General features: G+C 52.2%; 1 protein-coding gene across 1 annotated transcript in view; it reads right to left on the minus strand.

Moving 5' to 3' along the window:
• Positions 1–885: 885 nt before the first annotated feature.
• Positions 886–13,837, minus strand: part of ITGA5 (integrin subunit alpha 5) — a 22,136-nt gene continuing 9,184 nt past the window's right edge. The window contains exons 7-30 of the mRNA XM_019659786.1: positions 12,961–13,086; positions 12,697–12,741; positions 12,527–12,570; positions 10,604–10,660; positions 10,369–10,421; positions 9,816–10,024; positions 9,350–9,541; positions 9,078–9,123; positions 8,800–8,901; positions 8,554–8,609; positions 8,265–8,419; positions 7,833–7,970; positions 7,657–7,727; positions 7,101–7,251; positions 6,925–7,017; positions 6,694–6,773; positions 6,478–6,558; positions 6,265–6,370; positions 5,700–5,852; positions 4,629–4,715; positions 4,413–4,526; positions 3,706–3,807; positions 3,012–3,134; positions 886–2,394 (exon numbers count right to left, since the gene is read on the minus strand). Coding sequence (XP_019515331.1) covers positions 2,311–2,394; positions 3,012–3,134; positions 3,706–3,807; positions 4,413–4,526; positions 4,629–4,715; positions 5,700–5,852; positions 6,265–6,370; positions 6,478–6,558; positions 6,694–6,773; positions 6,925–7,017; positions 7,101–7,251; positions 7,657–7,727; positions 7,833–7,970; positions 8,265–8,419; positions 8,554–8,609; positions 8,800–8,901; positions 9,078–9,123; positions 9,350–9,541; positions 9,816–10,024; positions 10,369–10,421; positions 10,604–10,660; positions 12,527–12,570; positions 12,697–12,741; positions 12,961–13,086 — 2,468 coding nt within the window. The 3' untranslated portion in view covers positions 886–2,310. The remainder of the gene's footprint in view (positions 2,395–3,011; positions 3,135–3,705; positions 3,808–4,412; positions 4,527–4,628; positions 4,716–5,699; positions 5,853–6,264; positions 6,371–6,477; positions 6,559–6,693; positions 6,774–6,924; positions 7,018–7,100; positions 7,252–7,656; positions 7,728–7,832; positions 7,971–8,264; positions 8,420–8,553; positions 8,610–8,799; positions 8,902–9,077; positions 9,124–9,349; positions 9,542–9,815; positions 10,025–10,368; positions 10,422–10,603; positions 10,661–12,526; positions 12,571–12,696; positions 12,742–12,960; positions 13,087–13,837) is intronic.

Genomic DNA, 13,837 nt, shown 5'->3' on the forward strand with positions numbered 1-13,837 from the left:
CCAATACTGATAGCCCACTTCCCCTCTTCATTTCCTCCTCACAATAAGAAATCTCAGATCTGACCCCTGCAGTTTGGCTGATGCCACTCCCATCCCTCCCCTAAGAGTGGGAGTACAGGGTTTCCTTCCTTGAGAATTCCTAGTGCCTCATTATGCTATAGCTGCCAGCCTTGGAAATACTGGGTGGTTCTTTGCCTCATCAGGTCTCTTCCTCCCTCCTCATCAGTCCCTCTTCATTTATACATTCTGGGAATAAGTCCCTCAGGTACAGAATTATCAAGAAATCAGATTGGAATATGGAGCAGGCTTGGTCTCCCAGGAGAGATATTTTGAGGTGATGCAGGCACTGCTAGGCAGGAGCCTAAGTTAGTAAGAATAGTCCTTGTGATGGGAGAAGGTGAGGTGGACCTCACACCCTCCTTTCCCAAAATTCCCATAAATCTGTGGCTATGCTACCCTCTAGTGGCTGAATTCTGGTCTAGCATGACATCGACATCTTTACCTTCAACAATCCCGTTAGAATTTGAGCACCCCTCTCCTTCCTCTCACCGCACATTAGGACAGGCCTTGAGGAGACAAAGGACCCCGAGGGGCTCCCTCGCTTTGATTTTTCTTCAAAGACCTGAATGTTACAGCATGGCATGTTGTTTAAGGAGGGCTTTCAGTTAGACAAGGCTGAACTTGACTCTGCTCTGGCACTCACTGTGTGACCTTGGGCAAGTTACATAACCTCTTTGGACCTGAATTTCCCCTTGGTAAGTAGGGCTAATTGTAACCTTACAGGATTATTGATAGAAATTAATTGAGATAACGTATGTATACTATTCAACGTCCCCTCTACCCACCAGCACACAATAAGCAATAAAAACAAAACAAAACCCTAACTGATTTCTTCTGATTTAGTTCTGTGGCTTTTTCTTTCAACCCATTTCATTATTCTGATTTAGGGTAGCCCAAGTAAGTCTTCTTCCCCCACCTTCAACCTGGTCCTCTCCCTTTGCATTCTTCCCTAATCCTCAAAGAGAAGGGATTTCTAGTCCTTCTCTCTTGGAAGCGTTGGGGACCAGATCTGGTGGGGCTGGGTGTCAGACAAATGAGTCAAGCCCTCTTTTCACTCCTTCCATCGTCTCTTTCACCTAAGATAAGGGGACCCAAAATCGAGTTCCACAGTTCCTGGGGTTCATAATCCTGGATCCCAGTGGGAAGAAGCTACAAGAAACACAGGCTTTTCCTATCCACCAAGGCGTCTGGTTCCAGGATGGATGTGGAAAGAGTAGGGTAGGACAGATTCCAGCTCTGGTCAGTGGGGACACCGGGCCGGGTTTATTGCACTTGCAACAGAGTTTAAATAAGTTCCGGGTGTCCGGAGCCGAGGGGGGGCGGGGTTGGGCAGGGAGAGGAGGGGCAGCGTCAGTGCAGCTGGTGGGCAGAACCCAAATCCTGCAGGCCAAGGACAGTGGGCTCCCCTTTCTCTGGGGGGCTAGGTGGGCCTGCGTTTGGCCAGGCTGAGGTTCCAGATCTGTTGCCATCACGGCCCCTTCAGGGTCCTGGGCAATTCCTGACTTCTCCCGAGTCAAGTGGATTGGACCTCCAGGCCCAGGTCTGGAGCAGGCTCAAATGTAGTCCTGGATATGACTGGTTACATTACCAACGTCTCAGTCTGGGTCCCAGATCAACCCCAGGCCCCAGGTTTGATCTGGACCCATTAGAGTTCTGATTCAACCTTGGAGCTGGTTCTGGGCCAGCATCAATCCTTGTTTGGGATCTGTCCTGAGCTGGTCCTGGGGCACCATCCATGGTTAGTGTTCCTTGTTGGCCCGCCAGGGTGGGGGCTGTCCAGAGCTGCCAGGTCTCGCTCTCCAGGTTCCAGGTTCTCAGTTGGGGAATTCCTGTGGATCTCTGGCAAAGCCAAGGACACATCTTTGCAGGCTGGAACTGGACAGGAAGTCCTGGTGGCAAGTCTGGCCCAGGGACCTGGGATTGGATCCCCCACTTCTGGTTCCAAGTTGTTTTCAGGAAACTCCAAAATGCAAAGGCTGCAGGGAGGCTGGGGCCTCTGTCCCTGGATCTGAGTTCCCCCATCCATGAGGAGGGCATGTGTAAACGAGGGTCCTTCACAGTGCATGGGGGGGTGGGGCTCCCCAGCCCCTCACCTCCCGGCTCTGGCCCTTCAAGTATGTCTCTGGGCTGGGGAGAGGAGCTTCTCCCTGGCCCGCAGCACCTTCAGGAAGCACCCAGCCCCCTCCCTGTCAGGAGACTGAGGGTGGGGGGACTGGGCCTTCAGGATTGGGAGTCTGGGATCTGGAGGAGTCAGGCATCAGAGGTGGCTGGAGGCTTGAGCTGAGCTTTTTCCATGGCGGTGCCATATGGGAGGGAGCGTTTGAAGAATCCGAGCTAATGAGAAGGGAAGGAAGGAGAATTTAGAAACTCTTGCTCCCATTTCTCCCCAGATCTTATCCCAAGAGGGCATGAAGAGGCCTCTAGTGCTTCCTATCTCCCCATCTTGCAAAAGTGGCCTAAATTCAGGCTAAGTCTACCTTTCCAAGAGGTCCAGTGGGCCAGGAGGGCTAAAGCTGGGGGTACTTTGGTATAAGGGTGCCCGAGTTAAGCCAGGAATAGCAAATAGGTTTGAACTCAAGTTCCAAGTCTATTGGCTGCCTCTTGAGGGGGCTTCTGAGGCCACTTCTAAGGTATGATCAATTAGTGATGGCTACCATGGGTTTTTGGAGGAAGTGACAGCACAAATGCCATATATTTGCCACCTGTGAGCAACACTAATTTTGCAAGTATAGGCAAACTTATGAGCTTGAGTTGAGAGACTCTAAGATCCGGGATGTAGAATGAAGAGAAGGGTCCTATAGGCAGAGTTAAGGATGGGATGCATTGGCCAGGGCACAGGTCGGGGCACGTGGCTGGAGGATTGGTCTGGAGGTAGATGCTTGGGATTGTGCTGGGTCAAAGGGCAGAACCTGCTGAAATGGTGGCCGAGTCACCGGGAGGATGTTGCTGACCTTATAAAGGATGTAGATGAGGAGACCTAGGAGCAGCAGGCCAATCAGGATGGCTAGGATAATAATCCATAGTGGGACACCATGGCTGCCTTCTGCCTTGGTCCACTGCACAGCTGTGGCCACCTAGGGAGCAAGTCAGGACAGGTCATTGAAAAGCCATTAGTTCTTCCCAACTACACTTGCCATTGGAACCTAGACCCATCTCTCACCTCGCATCTTGGGCTGACAGAAATGTGAACTTCAATATTTAAATTCTTAAAATGCGCATTATTGTCTCTTACTTCTGGGCCTTCGCATCTGCTAATTCCCTTTCCCCAGAGAACATTCCTTTACTACCTGGTTAGCCTGGTAGTTCAGGTCTCAGCTTAAACATCACCTCCTCCGGGAAGACTTTCCTGACCCTGCAAGACTATGTTCAAGTGTCCCTATGATGCGTTCCCATAAGTATCCTGGCACGTGTCACACTGTGTTCTCATTGCCTGGTAGACCATGAGCTTTAGAAGTGAAGATGCCCTGTCCATCTTGCTTATCATTATATCCCCAGGACCGAGCACAGTGCCTGGCACATAGTGGATGCTCAGTAAGTATTTGTTACAATAACAAGGCCAGCCCCCACCCATGTCCTAGTCATAGTGCCAGGCCCAGCACTCTGAGACCTATCTTCCTTGGCCCAGACCTCTGGCCCTGGACTTACCTGAAGTTCCTTTCGGGGAAGATGCTGAGGCAGGATTCGGTAAGGCATTTTCAGGGCTTCGTACACAGCTTTACACTGCAGGCTAAATGGCTGGTGCTCCCGCTGTGGGTGGAAGAAAGGTGTTCAGGGCAGCCCCCCTTGGGAGCTAGAGGACAGAGGGCTCCCCATGGTATGTCTCAGGTTATGATCTTTCCCTATTTTCCTGAATCTCTATGTTCCTTATATGACATAACAAATGTGTAACTGAATAGTTATAACTAAACAATGCATAATTAGATGACTGACTGAATGTTCAAAAAAAATTTTTTTTTGACTCATTAATATGGGTTAAGCACCTTAGGACAACGCTTGGCCCATAATGTACACTTACTAAATGACTGTTCTTCACTATTCTTACATCTGCTTGCCTCTCCACTATGGATTCATCTTCCATCTCTGTTTTTCTATCGTATCGTTGTCAGCACAGCTGCCTCCCTCCAGGCCCTCCTACCTTCTTTGAATGGACCAGGAAAGGGAAGCTGTCGCTCTCAGTGTGGCCACTAGGTGGCGCCAAGGACGCATAGCCCTGTCTAAACAAGGTCAGGAGGGGAGCTGGGGGGCCTGGGTCCCATTCCCCAAAGGAGGGGACTAGGGCAGTGGGAAAAGGGATGGTCAGTCCAGGCAGGCCCCAAGGTCGGGGGTCAGGGCTGAGGTAAAAGCTCCCTTACCTGCAGGAAGGTCTTGGCACTAACTCGGAAATGCAGTTGCAGACTTCGGCTCTCTTGCCGGTGGAGTGGCCCAAGCTCACAGCGCAGCCTGAAACACTCCGCTTCCGGGCATTTCTGGGAAGAAAGAGGAAGCTTGAACCTGGAGGTCTGCCCTTCTGGTGGTTGGTTCTGAGAACCAAAACTGGTACTCAGTGCTTGGCTCCCAGGACGACTTACCAGGATCTGAGGCCGCGAGGAGTTAGGGCTCTGGCCTGGAGCTTGTCGTCTTTGCAGCCTGTGGTTCTGGGAACCCTCAGGATCCAACTGGGAATGGGAAAAGACTGTTACCTGCCTCTCTCAACTCATTAGTGTCTAAGCCAACCTACATCTGGGTTCCAGAGCAGCTTCAACCTGTTCTGTTATCCATCCAACTGACCACATCCCATGGCAAAGCACCAAGCTCAGTGTTAAAATATAGAAACAAGTAAGACTTGGTCCTCGAAGTTTACAAGGAGGAGATGTGTAAATAAAAAATTAGGTCCCTGCCCCTTCCCCTGCCTTAGGGCCTTTGCATTGGCTGTTCCCTCTTCTTGGAATGCCCAAGTCTTCCCAAGCAGGTGCACCCTTATCTTTCAGGCCTCAGTTCAGTGGTTAATCTCAAGAGGTTGTTCCTGATGAACAGCCTCCAGTTCCCACCACACCCAGCATGTTATCACTGCTCTTTTATCACTTTTAAGTACCTGTTCATCTCTCTCTTTTTAATTTTTATTGTCTATTACCCTCCACTAAAATGTGAGCTCAGTGAGAGTGGGGACCTTGTTAGTTTTGTTCAGTGAGATATTTCCTGAGCCTGTAACAGGGTTCAGTGCAGACTTTCACTTAATTAAATGTTGTTAATGAGTAAATAGGCACTGGGGCCCAGCGGAACAGATCTGAAGAAGGCTTCCCAGAGGAGGTGGTGCAAAGCTAGGCTCTTGGAGTATGCCAGGGCAAGAGGTAAGGGAAGGATGTTTTCGGTAGAAAGATAGAAGTACAGTGCATAAAAGAGTCTTTTTCCTTCTTAGAGCCTTGAGGTGTCTGTGGGCCTTCTGACCCCCTTCCAGTGGCCTAAGTACTATTGGGTTGTCGGAAAAGTCATGAAGCATTTTTGCAACGAAAAGCAAAGAAAAAAAACGTCATGACTTTTCCGACAATCCAATAGTTCAGGCACATCCTTATTGGCTCTTCCAGGCTGCCAGCATTCTTCCCCAAACTCCTCAGCCTTGCCCCCCCCCCCCACCACCACATGCCAGACACCAGGCCCCTCACCTCCAGGTGCTGTGAGTTGGGGACGTGACTGGTGGTACAGTTGCTGAGTCCTGTAAACTTGGTTATGTAGAGGAGCTGCTGACCTCCCAGAGTCTGGGGGCAGCTGAGCTCCAGCACGCCGCGGCTAATGGAGCTGGGGCCCACGTTGATGAGCTGAGAGGAGGAGAGAGCACAATCATCAGAAGGAAGGGAATGATTCTGCCCCATTGAGCCCATGGGTTACCATGGCCCACTATACCCTGCTGCACGTCTCCTATCACAGGAGTTAAAGAGGAAATCAATGGGCAAAATTCTCTCCAGCCAACACTCCTGGAGGTGACTCCATCTTCCTTTCCAAGTCACTCAACTGGCCTGTGTCTCCTCTAGCTGTCTCTCATACTGACCCTGACCAGTCCTTTACATATCACTGCCCCTCCCTCCTCTCTTCCTCTCAGTCCCTCATTCTGGTCCCAGCCCTCTGTCGCTCATACTAGCTCCTCCTTCCCTGTCATTCATTCTGTCATCGCCCCTCCACTTCCAGTCACCTGCCCTGGACCTAGCCCTCCCTGTCTCTGTCCCTCCTCACCTCATAGACGTGGTGGACAGCGGGGCCTATATCTCCCTCCTTGTGGGGCTTGTCTCGGGGATGCCAGTCGCTCACTGGGAATAGCACTGCTTCAGGCTTGGAGACACTAAGAAGGAGGGAGGTTTAGATGACAGTGTAAGGGACCCCATATGCATCCTTTCTTAGAAGTTTGTCTCCCTTCCCAGCAAGGCCCCATTTCGCCTGGGCACTAACCCATTAAGGGAGACCTGGGCCTGAGCCTCCACTGAGAGACGGAAGGAAACCACTTCGCTTTGTGAGTTGTTGAGATTCTTGCTGTGGAATGGAGGAGAGAATGAGGTGATGCTGGAGCCCAGCCAGAGGATTCCGATGGCACAGACCCCGCCCCCTGTCCGCCCTCCTTAGCCCCGCCCCCAGCTCAGCTGCAGCCTGGCCCCGCCCACTCTTTACCTGAGCATCTGGAGGTCAAACTGGATGGTTTTCTTCGTGTCTCGGAGGTGAGGGACTGTGAACCGAAGGCCACCCCAGAGCTGGGGACAGAGGGAGGATAGGGGGGCTGTTACTGTATATTGGGCATATTTGCTTTACCCCCAACTCCAGCCCTCCTTCCCTGTCCCACAGCTCTGCTCTGGACCGGCTGGTCACTGTCCTCCCAAGTCCTCTCTCTGGTCCCAGACTTACACTGGCTCCTGCCTTCAAGGGGTTGCCCAGGTCACACACCAGCAGGCGGCTCTGGTTTACGGAGAAGTAGTCACAGCTCAGGCTGGAGAAGTTCTGGAGGTGAAGTGGGTGCAGGTAAGGTTTTGGTGCCCCTGTGGCAGGGCTTCCTCCCAAGCCCCACCTGAGTCCCCTCTTACTCCTGGGTGTCTGATGAGTCCTGAGTACTCAGCTTCGGGCGGAGCTGTGACCCGAAGCTCCGCCTCATAGGCGCCTCCCTCACCCACATTCTGGGCGTGGAACGTTAGGTTCAGAGAGTTCTTGTCACCCAGGTACACGCGGTCCGGCTCCCTGGAGTGGGCACACAAAGTAAGGGGCACTTTAGAATTAATCCCTACACCAGGACAATGGGTCATAATAATAATAATAATAATAATAATAATAATAATAATAATAATAATAATAGATACCATTTACTGAGTTCCAACTCCATGGCAGGAGCTAGGCTAGATGCTTTATGTAAATTACCTCATTTAATCCTTCCCAAAAGCCAGAGAAATAAATGTTACTCTTCCCACTACACAGGTGAAGAAGCTGAAGCTCGGAGAAGCTGAGGAACTTCCCAAGGTCATGCAGCTAGCTAGTATGTCCCTATTGTACTTTTTCAGGTGCCAGGCACTTCCAAGTTCCACGTGTCCTCCTGATACAGGACCTTGGCATCTGGAACGCCCCAGCCTGATGTTAGCCATCGCTTACCCTTTCACAATATCCAGCTGGAGGTCCGGCACACAGATGTTGTCTTCTCCACAGTCCAGCAAGATCTGAGCCTGAGAAGCAGGGCAGCCTTGAGAGGGGGAGTTTAGATCCCCTCCTGGGCGATAGGCTCCCTCATCCAGGGCCCGGCCCCCAGCTGCCCAGACCCCTGTCCTCACCTTGTCCTCTATGCGGCTCTTGCTCTGGTAATGTAAGACTGGCCGGAGGCCATGGCTGTCCACAGGGGCTTGGGGGTCCAAGGAGAAGTTGAGGGCGATGTGAATTGGGGAGAGTTTATCTCGGAACTCTGACTCATTCTGGGGCAGAGAGGGTTCACAGAGTCAGGGGACACTGGAGATTTGGTGGCCCTGATCCTCAGCCTCTCTTATCTCCTTTTGGCCACTCAGGGCCTTCAAGAATTCAGGTGTCCAAAACTGACTGTACTCACTACTTGAGAAGCCCTGGCAGCCTGGTTCCCAGCTCCTCTGACAGAAAGGCCCCCTTCCTCAATCCCCCAAAGTCCCAAGCCCTTCTCTTTCCTTCCAAGAGGGCCCCAGTTGTCTGTGACCACCCTCTCCAGGCCGCTCCATGCCCTGCCCTCGGGACCATACCCTGAGGTAGATCTTCATGTCTCTGCATTCCTCCCGAGCCCCATTCAGGATGAGCAGTGTCTGGGTCAGGGTCGCCTGTCTGGAGGCTAGAAACAGCGCTCGCCGCACTCCTCCCTTCTGTTTCTGCCAGTCCAGCTGGAGCTCTACCGTGAAGCCTGCAGTCGGGGGTATATGTTAAGGAAGATCTGTCTCTCCCTCCTAATTTATTCAAAGAGAAGGCAGGTGCCCAGGTCCCCAGCCCCTTCATCCCCTGTCCCAGTGCCTGATGGATTCAGGCAGTCTCCTTTACCGATGGAGTCAGGAACGTGTTTTCCAGAAGCATTGAGGCAGAAGCTAAGGTTGATGCTGGAGGAAGACCAAGAGGAAAGTTGGTGTATCCAATTGGAACATCCTATCCTCCATCTATCTCCCGGACAGACCCTCACTAGGACACCCCCATTTGTCCCCTTCAGCAGACGTTGTCTCCCAGCCCACTCCCAGGCACAGACTGAGGTATCCCAGATTCGGTCCTGCAATCTCCTGGGCCCCAGCTCACCAAGACACAGGGTTCCCCTCCAAGCTGCAGCTGCGCTCCTCTGGGTTGAACATGGCAGGGAAGATGGTGAGGGAGGCACTGGCAGACACGATGGGGCGACCCCTGCCAAGAGTGGATGTGGGGGCCAATAGAACTAAGACTCCTCTGGAACCTGGGCACAGGAAGCTGCTGTCCAAGCCCCAGGATCCTAGTGTCCTTTGTACTTTCCCCATCCTCAGCCCTGTTAAGGAATTCTCCAGATCCCACTTCTCCCAGGCTGCCCACCCTGGAGTTCATACCTGTACACCACAGCCTTGTCCACACCAAAGGACCCCACAATCAAATCTGCAAGAAGCCAAGAAAGTACCCCTTTCAGCAAGCCCCAAATCAGGAGCTCTCCTTCCTAACCACCTTGTAGTTTCATTGCTCAAGGAGACCCAAAATGAGGGGACAGCATCGTCTGGTGGCAGTATCCAGAACTGCAACCAGAACCTTAGGAAAGGACAGAAGAGGGATTGGGGGTCAGCGATCAGGAAATTCTAAGGTGAAAGGGGCCTCAGGCACAACTCACCAGGGTATCCGTTGCCATCTAGGTCTCGGCCTCCTCGAAGGGCAGAGCCAAAGAAGTCTGGCGTGTGGCCAGCTGCCCACAGGGGCAGCAGAACCTGGGAAGGCTTAGAGTCCAGGCCACCTGGGCCCCCAGGGAATACAAACACCACTCCCTGCTGGGTCTCCCCACCAAAAGGAGCCCCAATGGCCACATCTGCAAGACACACAACACACACCAGTCAGCAAGTCAGGAATCCAGGACTCCAAATCTTTACCACTAGACCCCAGGACACAGGATCCTATTTTTCCCATCTGTCATTACCAGTATTCTAATCTCTTCAAAGCCCCAAGACCTACACATTGGGATTGAAGTCTACACACCTCCTTGGGAAGTCACTGGGAGTCTGAGTATCTTAGTCACTAAATCCCCAATCCCTTCTGACTCAGGTCCCTGACTCCTCTCAGCTTCTTGAGCCCATAGTACTTACCATTGTAGCCATCCTGGTCCAGGTCCCCCAGGGGGGTCAAGGAGCTTCCAAATCGGCCAAACTCATCATGGCCAGTGAGGGTAAGGGTGGGGGCGGGCTCCATGCCTGCTGGCTGCTGCAGGTAGATGTAGACCCTGCCTACCTCCTGAGGCCGCCCATCGGCTGTCCGTTCCATGAGCAGGGGCGCCCCCACCAACAAGTCATCCAGCCTGGGGGCAGAGGAAAAATCCAAACATCCTGACACTCTGCCTTGCTACCCCCAATCCTAGTGCCAGGAAATCTCAGGCATCCTGGATCTCAGCTTCCCCTGCTCCTGGTCCACCCAGGACCACACGCCCAGTCTGTGGGGGGGAAGGAAGTAAGAAGACCTGAGGTCTTCTGGTCTCAGCTGTCAGCTCTTTCCTTACCCCTGAGCAAGAGGAATGCAGGCCCAAACAAACAGAACCAGGGAACAAGCCTGAAGAAAAACTCTCCTTGCATTTTTCTGTCCCTCCCCACTCTTCCCTCCTGGGTATCATGGAGGTATCACGGTGTGCCTTTTCTCACTACTCACCCGTCCCCATTGATGTCTGAAACAGCCACTGCATAGCCAAAGTAGGAGGCCATCTGCGGGGGACAGAGGGGCAGCTCTGAGTCAGACTGGTGGGTCAATCAACGGGATCAGTAGGGGCTATGGAGGGAGGTCAGAGACTCCAGGGAGCCTGAGAGGTTGGGCTGAGCTTATTGGGTCAGGACTGGGGCTTGGCTGGCAGAGGGCCAAGCTGGGTTGGGGGTATGGGTGTCCTCACCTGTTCCCCTGAGAAGTTGTAGAGGGATCGAATGTCTGAGCCATTAAGGATGGTGACCTGGAGATGAGGAGATACGCTTTTGGCCCCAGACTCCCAGATCATCCCATGGATGGAGGGCAGATGGGTACAGGCTACCCAGGGGCAGGCATTCCTTGGAGACACAGATCACTTGTCCCCTAATTCCCTCCCAAGCTTTGCCCTTACATTCCTATCTCTATGCCAGTAGCTCAGTCCCACAGTTACTTCATTATTTTTTCCATATCACTTATCCACTAATGTCAGATTTCATATTTATCTGTCTGTTGTCCGTTTCTACTCATTAGAATGCAAGATCAGTGGGGGCAGAAACTTGGTTATGTTCTTGGTTTTCTCCCCAGAGCCTAAGGTAGTGATTGTTGAGCAGCAGGCACTCTGTAATTATTAGCTGAATGAGTGAATGCACACTGAGGCCTCAGTCATTCCTGGTTCTCCAGGCCTCCCAAACCACAAACACTCATGTCTCCCCTAAGTTCCCCATTAGTGGCTGGCCCCATCAGTCCCCAAGTCTTTTTTTTTTTTTTTAGCTGAGCCATCCTGCCACCTGTTGGCAGCTCAGTGGCACCTCAGCTCGGGCTGGGACTCAAACCACTGTTGCTCAGAGCTAGCACTTTTGAGCGAGCTCTTAACCAACTGAGCCACTCGGCCGGCCTAGTCCCCAAGTCTTTTGACTCCTTGCTCTCTTCCTCACTCTCACTGCGTTATGCTGGTGGGATCCCTGTCACAGGACTGCTGGCAAGCCCCCCTGGCCGCCTCCCTGCCTGGGGCTGTCCCTTCCCCCACTGCAGCCCTTAAGCAGATCTAGGAGGGATACCTCCGGCTTGGAAACCCGTGGTGGTTCCCTGTAGCCACTGACCAAGTCTCAATTTCTTGGCTGGTCCTCTGAGGCCCTGCATAACTTGCCCCAACCTATCTGCTTTTGCTCAGCCTTTCCTTATTCTCCTCACCCTCACTCAGCCCACGAGTCTGCTAAACTGGATGCATTTTTTTTCCTTTTTTTCCATGCCGTTTTCCATGCTTCTGCCTAGGATGCCTTCTATCTCATCTCCACTGATCCTTCATAGAACCTTCTCTGATCCATGCCTGCCCTGAAAAGGGGGTATTCCTTCCCCTACACTGCTATACCATCTTAACCACTTTTCTGAAATTTATTATAGTGTAGAAAGAACGCTGACTTTGGAATAAGACAGATCTGCCTCTAAATCTCTATGCAGCCACTTACTAATGGGATGATCTTAAACAACTTGCTTGGTCTCTTAGATCCTCAGCTTTCTCATGTGTCAGACTTGCACGGTCATTTCTATCCCCAGCCACTCATTGTGAAGAATAGAAACCATGAGTGGACTGTGCCTGATGCACCGTGTTTCATGTATCTTATCTTACATACCTGATTAGAAGCACCTTATGAGATGGGTATGATGTCTTATTCATCTCCTTATCTTTTACCTTGCCTTAATAAATGTTAATTGAATGACCTCCTATGGCATTCTTATCTGTATTCTTTTTAAAGCACTTATCATGGTCTAATAATAACAGCTACCAGTTGTACAGTGCCTAACAGTTCACTAAGTACTTTCACATGCATTATCTCATTTTATCCTTACAAGAGCCTTGTGAGGTCAGAACTATTATTATCCCATTATACAGAGAAGAATGAGGCTCAGCGAGGTTAAGCAGGCTCAAGGTTTTTACGGAATGAAGTGGGATACGAATATAATATGAAATAGCAGAATGATTCATCCAGAGTAAGTGCTAGAACCTGAACCCAGGTCTGACTCCAGAGCCCATGTTCTGATCCACTTTTTGAATGCTCACAAATTGCCATGCATGTTTTTTTTTGTGATTAGCCAGGGGAGGGGATGGGAGGGGAAGTGGGGAGGGTCTTACATAACCATAGGTGAGGTTCCCTTTGGGCACACCAGCAACAAAATCTGCAAAGAGAAGAGCAAGTTGTGGGCTAACAGTGGCGAAAGGTGAGTCAGACAAGAATGGTAAGTGCCCAGGCCCTGGGTCTCCATCTTCCCCCTCCCTTGGCCCCAGCCTGGGGACACACTCACCTTCTATGTCATCACCACTGAATTCACCCACAGCCACAGAGTAACCTGGGGGACAGGATGGGTAGGTATTAGTATTGCTGCTTTGGGGACCTGTCTGCCCTGGCCCATCTTCCAATCCTTTCCCCACCCCTTACTAGTCAGCCTGCACAGAAGTGTGGCAGAGGGACTAGGGATGCCCGCGTGGGAGACGGGAGGCAAGGGGATGAGCGAGGACAGGAGCACCTGAGGGTGTCCCCTGCAGTTTCCTCCCCCTTGTGCACTCACCCAGATAGCTGTCATCATAGATGGAACTGGCCTGGCGAGTCTGCAGCTGCCCCTGGACCAGGTTGATCAAGTACTCAGGGTAATAGGACTCTGCAATCTGCTCCTGGGTGGCGGACAGGACCTGGCCTGGGGAAGGGGACGAGGAGGAAATGGATGGAGGAGGAGGTGGCAGGGAGGGGAGGACTGGAGGCTGACTGGGTAGGACTTCAGAAGTCTGGTTCAAGGAAGGGAAGCTTGTGGGGGGTGGTGGAAGAGGACATGTAAGCCTCAAGAAAGGAAGAGGAGGGCCAGCCAAGTGGCTCAGTTGGTTAAGAGTTGGCTTTAAGAGCGCGAGCTCTGAGCAACAGGGCTGCCGGTTCGAGTCCCACATGGGCCAGTGATGCTGCGCCTGAGCTAAGCTGTCGCTAAGCTGCCAACAGGTGGCAGGATGACTCAGCTGGTGTAACAGCAAGATTGCCTGTTCCATGGTGGGCTATGCCCACCCACAACTAAGACTGAACTTGGCACCTTGAGCTGAGCTGCCGCACGGATGGCTCAATGGATAGAGCGTGCACTCTTTTTCTTTTAAAGATTTTTATTGGGGAATTGGGGGGATGGGAACAGTGCTGGGGAATTGAGGGAAGGGGAACAGACAAATTGCTGTCGTTTTGTTCTTCAGTCTAGTTGTGGAGGACGTTGCTTCACTGGCCCAAGTTGGCACCATCGTTGCGCTCTTCCCGGGCGAAGCAGATCAGTCGCCAGCTTCTGGATGGCCACTCATGGCGGCTGCTGGCCGCTCACGCTGGCTGCGGGCTACACACGGTAGCCCATGGCAACCCACTGCCACAGGGGCTGCAGCCTACGCCGTCACCAGCGACCCATGGCAGCCCAGCTCCAG

The sequence above is a fragment of the Hipposideros armiger genome, unplaced genomic scaffold (assembly GCF_001890085.2).
Source record: "Hipposideros armiger isolate ML-2016 unplaced genomic scaffold, ASM189008v1 scaffold_303, whole genome shotgun sequence".
NCBI classification, from domain to species: Eukaryota; Metazoa; Chordata; class Mammalia; order Chiroptera; family Hipposideridae; genus Hipposideros; species Hipposideros armiger.